This window comes from Salarias fasciatus, chromosome 18 (assembly GCF_902148845.1).
Source record: "Salarias fasciatus chromosome 18, fSalaFa1.1, whole genome shotgun sequence".
In the NCBI taxonomy this organism is placed as follows: Eukaryota; Metazoa; Chordata; class Actinopteri; order Blenniiformes; family Blenniidae; genus Salarias; species Salarias fasciatus.
This window is the reverse complement of record NC_043762.1, coordinates 13,460,681-13,482,429: the sequence shown is the minus strand read 5'-3', so window position 1 is coordinate 13,482,429 and position 21,749 is coordinate 13,460,681. Positions and strand designations below refer to the sequence as shown.

At 42.6% G+C, this 21,749-nt stretch overlaps 1 protein-coding gene across 4 annotated transcripts in view; it reads left to right on the top strand.

Moving 5' to 3' along the window:
* Nucleotides 1-331: 331 nt before the first annotated feature.
* Nucleotides 332-21,749, top strand: part of LOC115405002 (pre-B-cell leukemia transcription factor 1) — a 66,024-nt gene continuing 44,606 nt past the window's right edge. For all 4 annotated transcript variants that reach the window (XR_003933408.1, XM_030114389.1, XM_030114388.1 and 1 more), the window contains exons 1-2: nucleotides 332-983; nucleotides 1,693-1,766. Coding sequence is in view for 3 of the 4 variants with exons in the window: in XM_030114389.1 (XP_029970249.1) it covers nucleotides 799-983; nucleotides 1,693-1,766 (259 nt within the window). In the remaining variant the exon portion in view is untranslated. The remainder of the gene's footprint in view (nucleotides 984-1,692; nucleotides 1,767-21,749) is intronic.

The window sequence follows — 21,749 nt, the reverse complement described above, 5'->3', positions numbered from 1 at the left end:
GGTCCGGTCACATCTCTTTATGTTTATTACGGTGTCCCACCTTCCCGGGGGGATGATTGACGTGCTCGCGGAGGAACCGAGGTGGGACTTGCGCGCTTCCTCCTTCTCCAATCGCGGCTCGATGGGCGGAGGCTTTCCCCCACATCCATACTCCGATTATGAGTCAGTTTGCACAGACACAAGCGGAACAATAACAGTTGCGTTACTTTGTATCCGGCGCGGCTCCGCGGACAAGTTTCGCCGTTCCGAAGCGGAGGAGGAGGAGGAGGGGGGTGGGGGGGCCCGCGTATTTGGCGCATCCAGCTTTGCGCATATCGGGGAGGTTTTTTGCGTTCCTATTATAGGAGGAGCCCGGCGCGCTCCACTTTTAATCACATTAAGGAGGCTTTTAATGTTCAAATCCTCTGCTTTTTTTTCCCTCCCCTACAGTAGCCGTGCAGGAGTGGCCAAAGCCAAAAGCAGCGATTCAGATCAGATTTCACCTAAACCAGTCTGGAGAGAGAGAGAGAGAGGGAGGGAGAGAGCGAGCGAGCGAGCGAGAGAGAGAGAGAGAGAGAGAGAGAGAGAGAGAGAGAGAGCAGCGCGAGGGTTTGTCAGTCTCCCTCCTCCCAAATCCAGAAAAGCTTACCAAGGAAAAAAGGAGGAGTGTCGGAGCTGAGAGAGACGCCGAGGAATCCAGAGGAATTTCCGAGGATATTTTTTTTTTAATTTTTTTTTTTTTATTTCCTTTTTTTTTCCGCCTCTTGATTATTTCCCATCCAAAAGTTGGAGGGGAGGCAGCGGGGACCGTGGTCAGGGATGGACGAGCAGCCGCGGTTGATGCACTCCCACGGGGTAGGCATGGCCGGACACCCCGGCCTGGCGCCGCATATGCAGGACGGCACGGCGGGGACGGACGGAGAGGGCAGGAAGCAGGACATCGGAGACATATTACAGCAAATAATGACCATCACAGACCAAAGCTTGGACGAAGCACAGGCGAGGTGAGGCCACGCACGCGCACGCAGAGACAGGAAAAAAAAAAGCCGCGCATACACACTTGCGCGTTCTTCACATATTGGGGATGCGGAGGGAGATGATAACATTGTGGGGTTTTTTCTTTTCCTCTAAATGAAAGAAATTACGCCCACTGAAGTGCGGTGACTGCGAGGGGGAAACACCGTCAAACTTGTCACGATTCACCATTAATTATTGAAAAGAACTTTTCTGGGGGATTTTTCTTTTCTTATTTTCCATCAGAAGTGTTAATTATTGCGGGTCGTGGCAGATCAGGATGAGACGGGTTTGGGATGGAGCTCCGCTGAGACTCTGTGCCTTCTTACAAAGGAGCTTACACTGTAATCCTGAGCAATAATAACATGAACAGAGCCTCCCCGTGCACTATTGTTGATATTTAACAACACACTGCTGTTTCATTGGCTGTAATTTTGTAACATTTCATGTTCTGAATAAGAACAATCTGTTTCATCCAGGATTTAAAGTTGTGAATTAGTATGATAAACAGAATTAAACCCAAAGTTATTGGTTAAAAAAAAGATTATTTTCTGTATTTCACCAGGCTATTGCTGCTTGGTGCTTTATAAGTCAGCATGCCTCACATTTCTGGAGGATTCACTCCTTTGGTGCAGCTTTTCTTTGTTGCCACTTGTTTGAATATTGATTTGAAAAGTGCTGTCCCTGTCCCCTTTTTAGGAAACACGCACTCAACTGCCACAGAATGAAACCTGCTCTCTTCAACGTCTTGTGTGAAATAAAGGAGAAAACAGGTGAGCGCCCACATGGATGCGAGTGCGGCTTTAATGGTGTTTCCGTGGCTCAGCATCACTTGCTTTTTTTCCCTTCTTTTCCTTATTGTGTTTCTTTAAAAATGGGCAGAAAATGTGGATTTAATTGGACGGGGCAGAGGTCAGACTTGTGAAGGTATTCCACTCTGAAGCCAGGGTGCATCTACGTGATAGAAAACATGCAGTTTGTGTGATTTACAGCATGTTTTCCATGAGATCTGTCACACATCACATGTGTGAGTGGCTGTCATCTTGCACGGGGAGTGTTTTCCAGCCGAGGTTCAGGCCTTTGTGGGGGCTGCTCTCTGCCCCCCCCCCCCCCACCCCCCCGCCCTCCACTGTCTGTTCTCCCTCGGCAGAGTTTGCTAAGTGAGCTGTTTTACATGCAGAGGCAGGTCAGGAGGATTCTCTGTTTACGTTGGCGACGAGGGTCAAAGTCATGAAAAGGAATGTGTGAATTATTACTCACTTAACAGCAGATTAAAAGCAGAGCGGCTCGCCTGATGAAAGCCCGTGAACATCCTCCGAGGGAGGCGGCGGAGCGCCGGCCTTTCAAGGGAGGAAATAAAACAAAATATCTAATATAACCTTATCTGCGAACACAACTTTGAAGCTGACTTTGAGATTACCGAGAGAGCCTCGTCACTTCGTCTGCTGAGGATAAACAGCTTTGTGCCGTATGGAGGCGATACCGTTTTCATTAATTTAACATGAGGTGTTATTCGCTGACATTTCACTCCTGTGACTCACAGTTTGGCTCGGGTTTTTCTTCTTGTTATTAAAAAAAGAAGGGCAGGAACGTGTGGACACTTGAGATTTTCATCAGATTTGCAAAGGTTAAAGAGTGCAGCCTGTGCAGGAGGAAGCCGGAGGAAGACTGGGGCCCTCTTTCTAAATTGCAAGGCTTGGAAAAGTGAGAGAGTAATGCCTGGCTCTTTGTAAACTGTCTGGCGTCTCCTCGGGTTCAACCAGAGTTCGTTTCCAAAAAGAAGAACAAAGTGACTTGGACCTTTTCCTGGCTTTTCCTCCCCTGCCTCTCCTCTCTTCCCACCGTTCTTGGCTCCCCTCGGATCCCCGTCCTCTCTGTTCAGCACCAAGTTTGGAAATGAGCAGGTTACATTTTCTCATTGAAGTTCATTTTGATCAAAGTGTGGCTCAACAACACAATGAAGCGTTAAAAAATAGCGCTACGTAGGACTCCAACACTGATTTCATCCAGAAAAGTAAGACTTGTTTGTCTCTTTTACGTAAACCTTTTATTTCAGCACATTATAGGCACTCAGTTAAACTTGATATTTTTCAATAAAAACAGATTTTAAGCCTAATTTTTGGACAAACTTGAGCTAATGTCATCTGTTGCTGTCCAAAAATGTTCCTTTATAGCATCTTCTGGATATATGAACCAATCAGATGTTTGATTCATGAACAAAATGCTATTTTAAATCTGTTATTTAGGTAAAATTCTCTTCGTCATAATCTCAGCCTGCATAAGATGTTTAAAAACTTTTCATTTGGTTATCCTAAAATCTTAAAGTTAAATTCCCCCCTGAGAAAGCAGCCTCCACAGACCCCCAAAACAGATTCAGGTCACTTTCAGTTGACCGCAGCGTCCTCTGGGTTGAAAATAAAAAAAGATGTTTTAAAAGCTTTCTGGCAGCGTGACAACATGTAAATCAAACCTTGATTCATTAATAAAATAACTATTTTAAGCCGAGAGGAAGCGGTGTGAATGGAGATGATGAGCCAGGCTGTAACCTCAGAAAGTAAAGATGTTTTCTGACAACCTGATAACGTCTTCTGGATCTACGACACAAATTAAAATCTTTCTTTTAAAAGTAATATTAAGTTAGTCAGTATGCATGTGTGAAAGAGGCTGAACTTCATAAGTGTAAGTCAACAGGAATGTTATTCCATCATTATGTGAGTTTACACTCACTTGGAAATAGTTTTGTTTGGACAAATCCATTCAAAAGTTACTTCAAGCTTCTGGATCTAGAGTCAGTGTTTACCGAAAGAACGACTCGGCTGTGTTCATGAGCTCCTGCAGTTTCTACTAGAAAAGGTCCGATTTCAAATGTTTGTTGGGTTTTGTGACATCCCAGCCACAAATGAAGTTAGTGAAGCTTGAATTTTCATGGCGTTTTGGCCAAGAAAATAGATGGAACAAGTAACATCTCTAATCTAAATGACTTAAAAAATGCTTAAAATACCCTCAGTGAGCCTGAATTCATAAGAAATATCAAGTGAGTATTACATCTGAAACATAGTTTTTCACAAATATATTCCATTTAATGAAGCCAGAAAAGTGCCTTGATGCTTTGTGTTGGGTCTATAAGTATCTTTATTTAACTTAAATGTTCTCATAGTTGGCAGCTATGAATGAACTTTGTCCAACTGACTTATCCTTCTGCCGTATTTCACAATCTGAAGACAAGAATTGAAGAACAAACTTACAAAAAAAAAAAAAAAAAAAAAAAAAAAAATTCCAGGGTTTAAACAGCTGAATTTTTACGAGTGGAGATGACAGGATTTATGGCAGAAAAATTAATTCACAAAACAAAAATGTGATGTTGGCTTCACATGCAGCTTCATGTAATTCAGATACTCTCTGAACAGTTTTTTTTTTTTAACAGAAAAATAGACCTCGATACCTTGAAAAAAAAACACTGCAGGAAATAAGGCATCAAAGGTGTAAATTCATGGTGTGATTTACGATAAAACTTTTTTTTTTTTTTTTGAGAATACATAACGTCTGGGATTCAAACTGAATGCTTGGTGTGAATGGATCTGAAAATTCCTCTTTTTTTTTTCATAAAATATTTTTATAATCAGGTCACCAGCACTCGGTCGTGCATCAGATGTGTTCAGGCAGTCGTTATTTTACACAGTGAAGTCAAGATGCAAGAAGAGAACAAGATGCAAGATTTTAAGATACAAAACATGAATTTTGTATGATTTTTTTTTTGTTAATTCTGTGTTTCATTCACATGATTTCTTTTGCAATTTTTTATATCCTGTTTTAAAAAAGCATTGACATATTCCACAATAACAAAGTAAAAGTTTAATGAGTGCCCTGCAGAGAGTTAATAATGAGAAAGTGGGATCTGTGCATCAAATCTTTCCCAACGTTTCCTCTAAATCTCACCTTGAAAACCCACAACAACTGATAATCAAACACTATATTCCGTTAATTTTTCTTTGAAATGCTTCTGATTCGCACAGAAATCGTCATTTCCAACCCTTAGAGCGTCCTGTTGAGTCCGTCTGACGCCAAAGGTTTTATTTTGAAGAGCTTTGAATTGTTGAGTGTGGGAATGGGGAGCGAGCGTTTGAAGAGCTGAGCCCGGCTCATCTTCGCCCGTCGCAGGTTTGTGCCGACCAAACTGAAAATCCTTTCACCGCAGTGACAGAGAAAATGACTCAAACCTTCAGCATGGCATTTACAGCCAAATGTGCTGAGTGCAGAGTATGCGAGCGCAGTACAGCCTGTAATTTGTCAGGCCTTTTTTATATTCTTTAGAAAGAGTCAGCTCCTCTACGTTGTTGCAGTCAGAGTGTCTCAGAGAAGAAGAAGAAGAAGAAGAAGAAGCAGCAGGGAGGAGGAAGAGGAGGAAGACGAGCGCGGCGGCTCAGATTTGAAGCTCTCGCCTCGAGACCTTTTTATACCGAGGAGAAGAAACATTTCTCCTCCGCAGGCGACATTTGCTGCATGTATTTGTGCGCACATGTGCTGCATGCATCATTTCAGTGGTGGCGCGTCAGTAACAGAACACCGTCCTCCTCATCCAGTCAAGCCTGTTTATGTTCTCTGTTTTCCGATTGGCTGTTTGGTTTTTAAAGTGTCACGAAAACAGTCAGAAAATTCAGCTTTTCAAAGATTGCTGTTTTTTTTCCCTGTTGATTGGTTGCATTGGGTTCTGTAAACATATATATATATATAACTTCCACATTCCTTAATAGTTGTCATAAAAGTTGTCAAATATGTTGTTTGGTTCAACCAAACCGACTAAATATTAATTAAGAAGGATCGTGTTTTGTTGAATAATTTGCCATAGAAATTATGTTTTGGTCAGGAAATCATTAAAATGTTTCACCAGTTTCACCATCAACGCTGGAATGATCCTCAAATGTGTAGTTTAGTCCTGAAATTCTTCCGTGATAATTCTATCAGGCAAGGTTTAAAGATACACGTGATACATTTACCAAACTAATGTGTTGATTGATTAACAATAGCCAAAGAAATAAGTACCGTCCACAGGCTTCAGAAAACACTGTCGAATCATTGTTATTACTATTGTGTAATCTCTCTGTAATGTAAATCATCTTTTGGTCAGAAAATCCTCATTTTGTCCAAAAAAAAAATCTCGAACAACCCCGACACACGTTCACTTTATCACACAGGAACAAATGAGCCACACGATTCTTAATATTTTATCATTAACTGTACTTTAATTTATTTATCCTCCTCCCGATTGACAGTTTTCTCCTGATGCACTTGCATATTTTATAATAGTCTGCAAAAAATAAAGGAAAGCATTCCAAATATCTTTTTCGGTCCAATAGTAGATCCTTAAAAAAAGGAAGAAGACGACAATCCATTTTAGATTATAGATTCATTTCTGTATGAAATATCACTCTGGTCTCACAGTAGGAAGGCTATGTGTTCAATCCCCGCCTTCCTCTCCAGGAGTTTGCATGTTCTCCCTGTGGAGGATTTTTCCTCCCATAGTCCTGAAAATATGCACATAACTCTTTACTGTCATGGAATACTGAAGAAAAACAACCCAGGAGATATGCACCTCGTTGCAGCTTCTTAAAGAAAAACAGATAAATGATGAAAACCACACATTAACACAAGTGAAACAATAGAAATTCCCCTTTCAAAGTTTATTATTGTACATATTTGATATTTGATATTTCCGGTAGATTGCTTTACTTAGCTATGATAGAAACGCAGTATGAGTGGACGTCTGGAGTTTGCATGTTCTCCCTGTGAGTACGAGGGTTGTTCTCCACGCACTCCAGGAGATTATAGCTCATAACTGTAAGACTCCTGTTTACACAACAATGTTTGAAATGAAAACATATTGTTTTTATTTGGGGAAAGTTCCAGACTTTGCAACATTTTGAAAAGGACGTAGTTAGCAGGGCAGACCGTGTTGTCGCTGTTTTTTGTTTCTCTAATGAAACCACAGACACATGCATGCAGAGAACGATCTGCTATGACGGGTACAGATATTTGGACTGACAATGTAGTAAGTAGAAAATATCTCAGGAGAATCCGGACTTGGAGTTGTGACAGTGTGGAGGCCGCCATTGTTGTTATTGTCAAACTACTATTTACTACTGAATGTGCATGTTCTGTGGGTTAAGTAACTGATACATGTATTTTCTGTGTAGAGAGCATAGAGTTGATAATCTGGTCCAGCAACTTTTGTTCCAGAACCTTCTGTAAGTTTGATCCTCAGCTTTAAGCCTTCATCACGATAAATGTTTCTCTGTGCTTCTCCAGGCCGTCACGAGTTCCTCACACACTCTGAACTCTTTCTGCCGCTCTCTTTCTGTTTTCACTGTAAATTCAGCTGTGGACATGTTTCCTTTGGGAGATGTTGTTCTTGCTCTGTCAGTAGTAATGTAGCAATGGAGGTTTTTCAGCGGTACAGTAGCAGCTTTCTGTGGTTACACAGTGACATCTGGTGGTCACAGACGGTATGTACATGCCGTATGGTACATTCTTTCTTAATATAAATCGCAAATCAGCCAAACAACCAAAAAGTTTGATTTATGTTCCTACAAATAATGTTTTACTGTTAAAACCTTTAAAAAGCGAATAGATTACGTATGTTGTGCTAAGATGCTAAATGCTAACCATTGGAAATCAATACGTTTTAATATGGTTCAAAATTCAATATGGCTGTTCATCAGTTCTTAACGTATTATATGTTGAATAGATTTCAGGTAGAATTATTAAAATAGCTGTATTAACACTTGTGCTATATTTTCATTTTCATTTCATTGTTGTTGTTTTTTGTGGGGGGGGGTCTGTTTCTGTTTCTTTCCGTTTCTTGCTTTGTCTTTTGATTTCCTGCCGGCTGCGGCGGCGTCCGTCTCGGATGTCGAGGGCCGCCGTCATCAGTCAAGAGAATTACTGTTGTAGATGGCTGCATGGATGGAGTGTACGTTGCAGAATGCAGCAGCTGATGAACTTTTAAGGCTGAAAGAAATGAGTCTGCTGGAGGTTTGGGTTGCATCGAGAAGATTGACGTGAAGACGGTTGCAGGTGCATTGTGGGACTGCAGCCGATCGTGACAGCAGCGGCATAGATGTGTCCGTCAGCGAGCGTGTCTTTAACTGATGACCCTGTGGGTCCCCCCCTCGGCCCTGTGCACCCCCCCCCTCCACCCCGCCCTCCCCTGCTCTCTGGCTGTCTGCGGCGGGGTCGCCTCCGTGTCATGGCGTTGGGAGTATTTAGCCAGTTTAAACAAGCTCGCGTTCACACGCCAGTTTACGGAGAACTTGTGTCACCCCCCCCCCCCCCCCCCCCCCCCCCCAGCCGCGGGGGTTATATTTCACAGAAAATGTTTGCTGTCCCCCCCTCCTCCCCCTGCCGCCTGGCCTCTCTCCATGTTCCTCTCTTTTAAACATGATCATTGTTTCTCCGGTTCCTGAGAGCACTCAGTTTGTTTTCCTCAGCCGGCTTCACATCCTGTGAGGAGTGTGTGTGTGTGTGTGTGTGTGTGTGTGTGTGTGTGTGTTTGTGTGTGTGTGTGTGTGTGTGTGGAACCATTGCAGCTCAGGAAGCTGGCACGTACAGGTCGGCCCGGTAAGAGAAGCCAGACACCCGGGCTGTTTGTGGGTGTCACATTTCAGGCCAAACTCTTCCTCCCTCTCCCTCTATTCTTTATTTATCCTCTCCCTCTCTCTCTCTTTATTCCTGTATCTCTCTCTCGTATTTTCCTCACCCTTCACTCCTCTCCCCTTTCTCTCTCTCTCTCTCTCTCCCTTCTTTCCCTCTCTTCTTGTCTCTCTGTCTTTCATTCCTTTCCCTCCTCTCCCTCCTTTTCTCTCTTTCTTTAAATGTGCCCCCCCCCCCCCCCCCCCCCCCCCCCCGCCGCTCTGTGTCCGTAGCCTCATGTTACCCCCGTGTTGCCCCCGTTCAGGCTCTCGGGTCAGATTGGGAGCTCCTGCATGACTAATGTGATCAGACGGATAATACATTACACCGCTTGAACCTATCAGAGCTGCAGACCTGACGAATCAGTCCATCGTGCTAACTGCCCCCCCCCCCCCCCCCCCCCCCCCCCACAGCCCACCCCAACCCTCATCTGTCCAATGAAATGACAAATACACACAAAGCAGACAGGTAACAAAGATTGCATTAAGTGACAGAAGAAGAGACGACGATGTTTGAGTGATCGTCGGTCTGGTCGGCGGACGAAGACCTTCTGTGTTGGACGAACGCTGATGATGTCTTGACGACTCCTGGTGGTCTTCGTCGGACCATCAGCATTAAACGCTGATGGCCTTGGCGGCGCGGCTCCTGTGCAGCAGTGGACAAGCCGGTCGGGATGGCTCCCACCGCTGCTGTTTTTCAGTATTTAATTGACACGGCCGTCCATGATGAGTTCAGGGGTTAGTGTTGCCTCTCTTTGTTACTCTCCTCTCATCTCCGGTGACAGATGGAGGCATTAGTCTCCAATGTGGCGCTGTCCTGAAACTAATGGCTATGTCCTTGGTTTTCCCGGCTCGGGCTCCGAGACTGTATATCTGTCCCCGGCATGGAAGTGCCGAAGCAGCAGTTTATCCCCTCCTCCTCCTCCTCCTCCTCTTCCTCCTCCGCTGCCCCTCCATGTTTTAGTTTCCACTGAAATAAGGCCGAACAGGAATCTGTCTGCTCGCTCATAAATAACTTCAAATAAATAACTTCAAACACTGGAGTGAAGTTTTTCCCGGGAAAATGTTGCTTTGATTTGCGAGTTTACAGGAAACTCTTCCTGCAGAAATGTTAAGTGAATAATAATAAACAGGTAATATATTTTTGCGAGCGCCGGGAAATGTGCTGATTGCGGGGCTGCTTTTATAAAGTCAGAGACAGAAATAGACTGGATTTCCTTTTCTCCGCTGACATTTACATCAGCTGCATTATCGCTGCACTTCAGAGGCGGCAGCCAGTGTTTTTGCTGTTCCCTGTCCTCCGAAATAAACTCACTCGCAATTAGGACAGCTAATATATTATGCAAATGTTGACTGGCTTAATTGAGACATGTTAATCATGTTTTAAGAGGCTAATTACAGCCCTGTATATCTGAGGTGGGAGCAGTAATTAGCCGTGATAACCGATCTGGCTGTAGACTGGTCATATTTTGTGTGTGCGCGCGTGTGTGTATTTGAGTCTTGTGTGTTTTTTTGCTTATTTTTTCTACATTTTTCACACAAAACTGTAAAAAGTTAATTCATTTGCATTGTGTTTGTTTCATCAATTTAAATAGTGTTTCAAGGCACTTTACATTCAAACTGCAAATTCCGAATGTGAAGAATTCCAATATGGAGGAATTTAATAGTTGATAAACTTGCCAGTTGTATTTTTTTTGCACGACGCATGTTCTCCTCTCATCGTGCAGCTTTAGCTGATCTGTGTTTCTTTTGCAGTTTTGAACTCAATCAGAAGTAACTGCAGTAACTCTTACTTGCAGTGTGTGTCCTGTGCTAACAGCTGTGTTATTGTCGTGTGTATTGTGTATATCGTTGTGTATACATATTGCTGTAGTTATCAGGTGGTGTTGCTGCCAGTTGACTCTGCTCGTGGTCACTTTTCCTCTTTTTCGTTGATTTTGTGTCTTTGATGGCGGATCACAGAGGATCCGGTGCTTTTCAGATGCGTTTAAGACCCTTAAAGCCAGACTGGAGACATGCTGCAGCTGTCTTCTGCAGAGCTCTGTAGATGTTTGCGCTTTTTTAAAAAAAAGAGCACAAAGCCTGAGTATCTTTAACCACTTCTAACCAGGTTCTGATGACTGAAACTAACTTGTAATGGATATATTATTTTAAATATAGATCCAACATTAATTAGAAATCTCAATTTTTGGACAGTTTTAAACTTTTTTTTTTTTTTTATCAAAATATTGATCAATTCTGTTTTTTGTTGTGTAGTTGCTTATTAAAAAAGCAGAACTCTACTTCTCTGCTTTCTGCGAGATTTAACTTTTTTAAGATGCGATAAACAGTCTGGGAGTTGTAGTTATAAGTGCTCCTTCCAAATCCTACCAGCAATGTCTGAATAGGAGTAAAAGGGTTAATAGAGACTAAGAATCACATTTAGTGGCTCAAACACTCACTTCTTACAATAACCGCGTCTTTGTGAGCAGGCAGGAAAAGACCCGAGCCACAAGGATCCGGCACATTTAAAAGACTTCACGGTATAATTTAGAGGTAGGAGTGCACAGTTGGAGCCCCATGAACATATCAATAATAAGATCTGCAGGTGTTTCAGCGCCAACAATATCAGGATATACGCGCTTACCAGTCGCCCTGCGTGAAGCAATTCCAGCAGACTGTGTGAAATCCAATCAAATCCAAACAGCACCAATAAGAAAAAACAATGGCCCAGGCAATTGCAACTGCAATAATGTCACCGGAGCTGTTTTGTAGACACTAAAAGCTGCTCCAGAGACAAACATCAGATAAAAAAGAAACTCCACTCCGCCATCGAGCAAATTTCCTCTCTAAAGCAATTTTATATTCGATAAGTGGGAAAGCATTCTTAGCGTAATGGATCTGAATATGATCTCTGTCAGAAAACTAAGAACACAGGCTGGGAGAAAGAGATGCATCAGACAACCAGGAACAAAACGCACGAGCAAAACACACACCGACACGCCACACCCATAGACACAAACTCTGATGCACGCACAATATACACACACAGTGACACACAGAGAGACGGTAGCATTAGCATTTCCCTGCATCCACTAATTAATGTAATTTCAGATGAGCATCCAGATTATAAAGCATATTCAACCTACTAGCTGATGAACGTCCAGATTATCCATTTTCTTTAAAAATAAAATGTAAAGTTTGCAGTTCTGTCGCTAATGCGCTCAGTGATTTGCATGGACGTAATAAGCATCCATAAATGTGTAGCGCAAGAGTTACTTTCTCAAGTAACTACGTATCATTTGCAGTTCCTACTTTTTAAAGAATAAACGGTTTTTAATGAGTAATTTTCAGTAGCTTGAATGAAACTGCAGAAGGAGGCTGCACAGGTTTTTTTTTTCTGCAAGCCAGTTAAAAAAAAAAGGACTGTTTATCTGTGCACAGTGTCCGTTTGCATGTCTAGATATGTAAAAAAAAAAAAAAAAAAAAAAGAAGAAGAAGAAAGAAGGGGGTGTAAAAAGCAGATTTGTGGAGGTGCAGCTGACTGCGTGTCCTTTCCTCACAGCAGAAATGTGACTGGTGTGTTCACATCTCCTCGGGCACTTTGATGGAGGTGGCTCTCTCTGGCAACCTGCCACTAAGATGTAAGTGGCGTGTTGGCAGCACGCTGGGGTTGTACAAAAGACCACCTCCCTGGCCCGGCCCGCCCCCGCCGCCACTGCCACCCTCCGACTCCGGTGAACAGTCAGACATAAAATGGCAAGCGCTCTTCCCTGGCTGACTTAGTAAAAATGACACAAATTAATACATGCTGCTTAAACAGGACCAAGATTAATGGTTGCCTTTCGCGGCGGCTTAGATCCACTGTCAGTCGCCGCTCGCTGCCCAGATGGAATCAACACCAATCAATGAGGCCGCCGACTCGCTCGCTGGAGATCTGCTTAGGACGCCGAGCGCTACACACCGCGACGTGCACGCACGCCAGGAGCTTAAAGGAAGAAAATGCAAATAACTGAAATAAAAATCCCCAAAAAAAGCATGTATAGTTCTAACAATGTTAGCAGTATGAATCGTTATGTTTTACTAAATCTGCTATTTCAACCACAGAAAATCAATCTGGAGCGGCACTAACCTTTAAAATGAGGATGCAATTACAAATATAGTTTTGCTATACATACAGAAACTTTTGTTTTGGGTTCTCTTCATGAAGTTTCATAACTACAATTTAAGCTTGTAGATGTTTTCTGAAATTTTTTGCCCGTTTTAGCCATTTTAACAGTTTGAGTAATTTTGGCAGTTCTTTCCCTTATTTAGCGATTTTCGACCATCTTAACCTTTAACCTGTTTAAAAGGGAGTCTAGTGAATAAATCAAACTGCATGTTGAGGGTTTCGTCGGAACGATCGCTTCGTTAACTGTGTGGATTGTTGTGTTTCCATGACGACACGGGGATGCTGATGTGATTACAGACACACCTTACCGAACCCGTGAGTCATCCGATCAGATGCTGAACAGGCTCAGAGAATCTCTCTGTGGACCTGCAAACTTGGTTCATGTGTGGTGCGATGCAGAAAATGACATGAATTTCGCTGAAATGTGGACAAAAATGTGTGCGTTGTGCACAATAACGTTCATAGCTACATTTTGAGCATCGCAGTAGTCATCCATTTTCTTTCATTATTGTGCATAAAAACATGCTTCAGCTAAAGTTTGGGTTTTAATTCAAATGCAACAGATTGATCATAAAAGGGAACATTTTCCTGTCTGATATTCCCACTTGTTGGTCATTTTGTTGTTTGTCGTATCTTTATATTTTCTCTGTGTGTTGGTGACCTGTGATGTTTCGTTAGATTGTCTCATATTCAAGCTGCTCATTTTATGAATTCGATGCATTTCAAGATTTCTCTTGAAGGAAAAAACTAAATTTTTGTCACTTTCCCCCGAAAGGCGCTTCAGTAACAACCTTTCTTTAGTGTTTCCTTGATCGTGGAAGGTGCGTAAACAGCCATATCAAACCGCAACGGCCCGACTGCCGAGGCTCTGTGGGAGTTAACAGCACATTCGTGAAACGGCGCCGACATCTGCGCGGCATTTTTCACCGTTCCTCTGCATAAACTGGACGGCACGTCTCGTATTACTTCCATATACAGTGAGGATGTTCAATCAGGTGCCTCCGAGTCAGATGGGGAAGAGCAGCGAGGCTGATGGCTCGGTCGTGATTGGATGTTTCAATTACTGGTCGTAATGCCATGGTGTAGTGAGTCATGCAGTGCAGATAGCACCATTTATTTTAATCAGGACAGGGGAGAGATGGGTGTGGATGTGTCTCCCTCATTTCAGAGTAGTTTCACATTTAGATGCAGAGGAGTGTGCTTTCTCTCCCTCTCTCTCTCTCTTTCTTTATTTCACACACACACATGCTCAGGTGGATTGAGAGTGGAGGAGAGGTTGCTGTGGGTAACGCATAGCGACAAGGTACTCTCTCTGTGAGCTATTCTAATTTATGTTAATAAACCTGTGAGAGACAAAGAGGCCACAGATGAGCCTCTGTAACCTCCACACCTTCACTGGAAGGAGGAAGAAAAAAAAAAAAAAAGAGGCGCAGACAAAGAACAATGCAGACAGAGAAAAACCGAGAGGAGATATTGAACTGTAGAGACACACACACACACACGCACACGGCGGTGGAGGAGCGATGATAAATTTAGCCACACAAAGAGTTGTTTTTGTGGCTGCAGAATCAAACAGCCTCGCGCTGGCGGTGTGCGGTTTCTACTCTTTTTCTGTGTCACCGTGTGTTGTCGGAGGGGCAGGAACAGGCGGGTGGCGGCGGTGGCGGCGTAGCGGCGGCGTCTCGGGGGGATTGAGGCTGCTGATTCCGCCGGGGCCGGCACAGGCGGCGGGGGTAACGGCGCTTTGGATGGATTCCCAGGGCAGATGTGGCACCACAGGTAGCGTTTAGCACGGTGGGGCGAGAGCATGAGCGCTAGCCGAGGTCAGGGCTCCACGCTCTCTGTGAGCCAAGTACACTGTAAAAAATTAGCTTTTGCTCATTATTTGGACCTGTGCATAGATTATTTTCTAAAAAATTTTTGTTTTTGGAATTTTTTTGATTAAAATTTTTGTTTTTGACTGTAATTTCGTAGTTTTTAAGGAATTGGTGAGTTCTCCTATATTTGTTTCACAGCTATTTAAATTTTTTTGATGTAATTTCAGATTTTTTTTTTCTTTTTTAGAATTCATATTACCATAATTCCTCAACTTTTCAAAAGACACTATCTCAAGTATGCTTGTGATTTGGATTTCTAACATTTGCTACTGTAATCTCTTTAAAATATGCAATACTCTCAGTTTTTTCACTATGTTTCTTTAAAACATACAGCTTTTTTTTGCTAAAAAAAAAAAAAAAATTGCAGCAAGAGAATGGATTCACAACATCCTCACCCATTAAAGCTTCTAAAAACCGGCACAAACTAAATGAGATCCACACAAACTATAGTATGTAAAGAGAAGTTGCGATTTGGTTGTGAGTGAAGGTTAAAGCTGTGGAGTTAAACGGCGGCGAGGATTGATGTTGCTGCGATGCGTCTGTACTGTAGAAATGTGCGCGGCGGCCCACCTCGGTGAAAGCTGTGGGTTTCCTCTGCGCCGTCTGTCTGCCAGCTTGCCTTTGGCGGTGTTAGTTCTGGACAGTTAACTCCTACTGAAATTATGTTAATTGCTGTCATTTTCTTTTTTCTACTTGAGCATAATCAGCAAATTATATACTTCTGTTCATTTATTACCGGGCCACTCCTAACGGAGTTTTTACCCTTCAAAGATCAAAAGTTAGGTGGTAGTTTGAGTCCGTGCGTGCGCGTTTACACGTCGTCATTTCTGATGGATTGAGTCGTAATGTGTCAGAAATGGCCGGCGTGAAGCTCCGGATTGTGATTTCTAGCAGCTGATGTTGTGTAAAACATAAAAACTGAAGTTTCGAGGCGTGCTCCTTCATGTTTTTCTATTTTTTTCACACTGAGCTGGCTGCTCAACACCGATGGGTGACGGTGTAAAGTGGGCCTCTGTGGCATCGTGGCAGCTTGGCTGTGGAAGTTTCAGGTGTTAATGAAGAGACGGAAACATAGTTTTACCAAACTGAAAGCACCATCAGACTCTAACCCAGTCACTTCTGCATTTTCAGAAAGTTAAAGGAACTAAGGTTGGCTGGAAAATGCCTGTGCTGACGATATTCTGTGTCCTGAAATTCTTTGATATTTCTATATTACATGAAGTAGTTGTCCCATCATGCACAGTGCAACATTGTGTAGCCATATCCTTTCTACTTTTATTATTGTTTTTTATAAATATGATATCTTGGTCTTCAATGTTGGGGACCCTGGTTTGAATCCCAGTTTTCAAAGACTTCTGTATCGATGATACAGCTTTTCATTTGCAGGTATTTGTTGTTTGCAAGATATACTTAATGTGTAAGTGATTTGAATTATTTTTATCGCGTGTAAATAATGGTAGTTATTTGAAATGTTGTGCTTTTGTTATTGTTATTGGACTGAAACTAGGAGAACTGATGAAAAAACTATCTTAAAATCCATCATGTTGTTTTAATAACGTATCAGCTGTTGTTCCCAGGTTAGGTTGATTTTGTGTCTTTTTTTTAAACTAAAACATTTAAAATTGCTCAACTCTGTAAATATGTGTGTGTGTGGAGGGGGGGTGTCCTCGTGGCACTCAGAATTAACATTATTGTGGTTTGATGCCATCTCTACACAATTCGTACAAAATGTACACAGCTCACAGTACCTGAAGCGAAGCTGGTTGCGCTCAATAAACCTGAACTCCACAGTAAATGTACTCATAAATAGAGCACAAAAATATGTCCGAAGTTACTAGGATCCTGTCAAACTTAATGACAAATAATGTTTCATAATAAACACATTTAAGCTAGAAAAGTGAATATGTACTCAGTAAATTTGTTGTGTTGACATTAGTTATATTGCTGTGGTGTATTTCACATTTTGTCATGTTTTCTGACTCTTGTGGCGAGAATGCACCGTTCCCTCCTTCCTTCATGTTTAAGCATGAAAATTAAGTCTCCTTGTGTCGTTTTCCTTCTTCTCTTGCTTTTTCTTTATTTGGCGGTGGTATCAGCAGTTTTTATTGGACATGTCCTTCGGCGGCGTGTTTAGCAGTCTCCTCCCCTAAACACATAAACTCCCTTTATGTTCCTATTACTGGAGTTTATGAAGAGCCCCCCCACTGCACCCCCCTCCCCGATAGGATCATATTGATAGATTGATATTGGGAGAGCTGCAGTGTGATAAAGGCGCGGGGGTTAAGAGCTTCTTGGATAGTTTAACCTTGATAAAACAGTTGTTTCAGTGAGGCTGATTTGGCTCCATCCGTCTTCATCCGTCAGGGCCCCGCTGAAGTATGCAAATGAGGGCGGCGGAGGGAAGCGCCGTGTGCGGTTAAATGGGGCGTTGCGAATGTGCGGTGTACCGCGCCGACGGGGTGATACTACTTACTGTCCAAATTTAGTGTGTCTCTTCTGAAACACCGCCTCCCCTTCCCTCCCACTGCACTCCTCTGCCTTTTTTTTTTTTTTTTGGTCTGCATTTCAGCATTTTATATATATATTTATACACATCCGTGAAATGATTACAGCAGTTTATGCTGCTACATGTATCCTCACAGTCTTTAATGCTCCGGGAGCTGGAATTTAGTGACTGCACAACAGTGTGTTAGTCCCTTTTTACCCCCCCCCCTATCTACATTTCCATGTAGCGGTGAGTTTTTACTGCACGCCCCGGCCATACATTTTAAAGTATGGCTGTTTATCGCGCTAATTAGCCAGTCTGGAGGTGTAAGGGTAATAATCTTTGTGATAATAACTGTTTATGCCTTAACACCGCTCTCAGTAGTTCACAGTTTATGTTGCTCAGGCAGCTTCATTTGCCTGATTAGTTTTGTACCTACTCAGCAGCATTAGAGATGTTTTTGTGTGTGTGATTCTCTCATTTATCTGGTGTGTCGGCTTATTGATTGATTCCCCCGCTTGCTCATTATTTTGTTCTGTTCTTCACAACTCATTTTCAGGAGGAAAAAAAAAAAAGAGGGAGAGAGAGAGGAGGCCAGAAACAGATAGCGAGTCTCCTCTCGGCTGTCTGAGTCGCCGCCGCACACATAAAGCTGTCAATCAGCGAGCTTTCCTGCCTGCCCTTTGTTATGGGACGCCAGCTCTGTGGGTGGGTCCTGTGGGTGATCGATGGCTCGGGGAGCCTATCGGACTGCGAGGAGCATCCATCTCTGTCTGGTGCCTGTTAAACAAGCTTGGGAAAGCAGCCATGTAGTCCTAACCACCACTGGCCTCCACTAAAAAACCCCATTAACATTAATGAAGGATAGCTTTAAAAGTTCTTCAGTAATAGGCTTGAATTGGATTTATGAGTCGGATAGTTTGCCAGAGAGTACGTCATGAAAAATGTCACCGGTAGATAAATGGAAATGAGCGTTTGAAAGGTCTCGGGACACTGTCGCGGCGAGGATTTCTGAAACGTTTCTTCTTTTTTTTTTATTTCTTGCCTCTCAATCATTTTCCCTCTAGCTCCTGAAAAAAAAAAAAAAAAATGAGCCACAGCTTCGGCGTCTGTGAGGGAAAACGAGATGTTTGATGTTTTAAGTCTGCAAAAGATAAAGCTGCCCATCTCTCTCACTCTCTCGCTCTCTCTCTCTCTCTCTCACACACACACACACACACACACACACACACACACAAAGGATAACTTCTGAATTTTTTTTTTCCGAAGGCCTTTTATGGCAGGTGGCAGCGGTCATGTCACCGTCTTGCAGCCACCACTTTACCTGTCTGAACGGACCTGGCAGAGCACTTTGAGAGCAGCGGTAAAGGAAGTGACGCAGGAGTTACTCACGGAGAATAAGAGGAGATTTTCAAAGGAAAAGTCCATGGAATGCAAAATTATGTTAAAAAAAAATTAAAGCTGAAGTGTCACGGTTTGTTTTTATTTACACACATTCTGCCACATCTTGTTTTAGGTGAAAAGTTTTGTTGCTTTTTGGCACAAGAATGCAACCTTTTGAAATCACAGTACAAACAGAGGAAACCCAACTTATGTAAAACTCTACAGTACCATGCTTATTGCAAATAACCAAGCGGATTGGCAAACGTACCAATGGCAGATCCTACAGTGTTTGCGTTGCTGGCTGTTTCGAATTTAACAGTTCTTCTCCAGCAATGTGAATATTTCCCACCATTTACCACACCATCATCTGCATACGTGGAGACACATTTCTCACGAACTGCAGACACTGAGTGGACCTGTACAACAAGAAATATCAGTTTAAAGGAGCTTGAATGTTCAGGCGGCACTGTTCTCTGACCGCATTCAGATTCATCCACTCCTCAAAAATGATGGCTTCGTGTAGAGAGACCACAGATTTATATGGATAAATCTCTGAGACCTCAAAGTAATCGATTAGGATGAATTGCATTTTGTTGGACTTTAGGAATCACCCGGAGGAGACCCGAGCGCCCATAGGGAGAGCATGTAAACTCCACACATAAAGGCTTAAAACTTATTGTCTTTAAAAGCTTTTTCTAGTTTTACTTTAATTATAGGACATTGAAACTCAATGATGTTTGGACTGTAGTAGCAGCTCTGAAATGTTTCTGTTGTTTGTAATGAAAATCCTCATATGTATATTTTGTTAGACGTTTAGAATTTCAGCACCAACAGCCACAAACGGAAACAGTGGAAGAAAAGAAATGAAATCTTGCATATTTGCTCACTGATTCCCCTCATTAGGACGGTTACCGCTCTGTATTCTTCGCATTGCTGCTGTTTCCCCAAAACCTTCAAACGCAGCCATGAGAGCTGAACCGTTTTCATGTTCCTCTCAGTCCAAACACGTCCGACAGATGCTGGCACCGCTATCCGTTCTCAGAGCTATAGATAACTCTCTCCACTCTGGAAAGGCCTCTGGATCCCAAAAAAAAAAAAAAAAAAAAAATCCAGCAGCAGCTTCAGCATCTGTGAGGGAAAAGAGAGGTGTTTGATGGTTTAAATCTCTGCCCGAGATAAAGCTGCTCATCTTACTCACAGTGCTGCAGCTTCCAGACAGAAAAAAAAATAAGTTCTTAATACTTTTTTTAAAGGCCTTTCATCCCAGGTGGCACTGGCCATTTCAATATCTTGCAACTACCACTTTACCTGTCTGCAAGGTCCCTATAGATGCCTGATGTGAAACTGCCATTAGCCAGCCAATTCCTCTGCCACAGATTACTGTGCCACTACGTGGTAATCACAATGTTGAAAAGGTCTGATTGCGCTCCATCCAACCTACAAAGTGTGGCATAAATGGGTTTTTCGAAGGTCTGCAGTCGCCTGTTGGTGTGTCATCATAGTGCATTAGGACTGTCAGAGGCAAAATAGCAGTTTTTGAGACCCCTTTTCATTTCATGTGAATGTTAAAAGGATGTAGAAATACACTCGGAACAAACCAGGCAAACAAGGCGTCGGCGAGCTCGCTCGGTCGAAGCCGAACCGCGAGCATCCGTCTCCCCGTCTCTCGGTTTCCTCCTGCTCTCCTCACCTCTGATGTCATTAGCATTGGAGGGAGGTTGAAGGGAGACAGGGGGGGGGGGGGGGGTTTTGCTATTCTTAATGAATTCCACTGTGTCTTTGCTCTCCCCCATCTAGTTAACCCTGCTCCCCCCTCTCCAGTGCTCAAGGTGTCAAATTAGAGCAGCTGGAAACGGGGCGAACAAGGAGATGAGCCAGGTACACCTCAGCCCCGCTCCTTCCCTCATTCTCCTTCAGATCACCTCACAGCGCACCACGTTCACCGGGAGGATCCATGTAGCTACCGCGCAGGAAAAAATGGTCGGATGCACTTCACATGTTCACTTTAATGATTAAGAATCTGCTGCTGTAGTTAATAACGTGTTACTCACGCACCACTGTGCACAACCCCGCAATGAAAATAGAAAAGAATTCACCACGATTCAGACATGAACAAGTAATCCATTCAGAACTATTTCACTTTAAACCCGTGAGCAGATGGTGGCAAAGCCCAACAATCGCTGGATTAATGACTCCAACGTACAGTATGCTAACTTCCTCTTTCCTGCAAAGATATTGATCTTTCTCCTCCTCAGTGGAAATAATGAGCAGATTGGGAGACGACGAGAAGGGGATCCCCTCAGCGACCTCGGATTTTAAGGGTGTCTGTGGTCTGTCGATAGGAGAGGCTTCATCTGAGGACACGTCGGCACACTGCTGCCGTGAGGTGAAGTCTGCTCTGCAGCAACCCGTCAGACCGCTGGAGGGAATATTCAACCACATCCAGAACAATTCAGCTCTGCTTCAATGTGTAATTACTGATATTGTTAAATTATTCATGATAAAACTAGATTTATGCATGTTGAACAAATATCTACTTTTGGTTTTACTTCAGGTTGATTTTGACTTAGTTTCATCACAGTTTTGGACTTGACTGTAAAGTAATGTTCTATCGACTTGATTTTTCAGTAATTATTTGGATTTTGAGCTTCACTGAATTAAATGTTTGCTAATTTTAGATATTTATGATGCTCGGTTGAGACTTTTAATCATTTTATAAACTTAATTTTATCCATATATCTGAAGATATTTGCTGATTCTAGATTGCTTTGTACCAGGATCTAGACATAATTTATAACTTTCATGACTTCAAGACCTAATTTTAGAGTTGAATCGAGTTTTGCATCGGATTGCAGACAGATTTTTGTAGTTGATTAAGACTTAAGTTTGCTGTTTTTAGAGTTATTTTGACATATTTCGCAATTCACAAATTCTGAAGACTTTCAGACCCGAATGTATCAGGATGCAGGTCAATGGACTTTGCTCTAAAAAAAAAATAGGCAGAAGTGTTATTCCAGTTTTTTATACATCGTATCACATCATATTTTTCATGCGTGTCAGTGATTCCTCAATACAATAAATATTTAAAACTCAATATCCATTACAGCAGGTCAGAGCAAGTTGACATTTTCTTTAAATTCGATATAAATCGAAGGAGTCGTTGTTGTTGCTCCTCT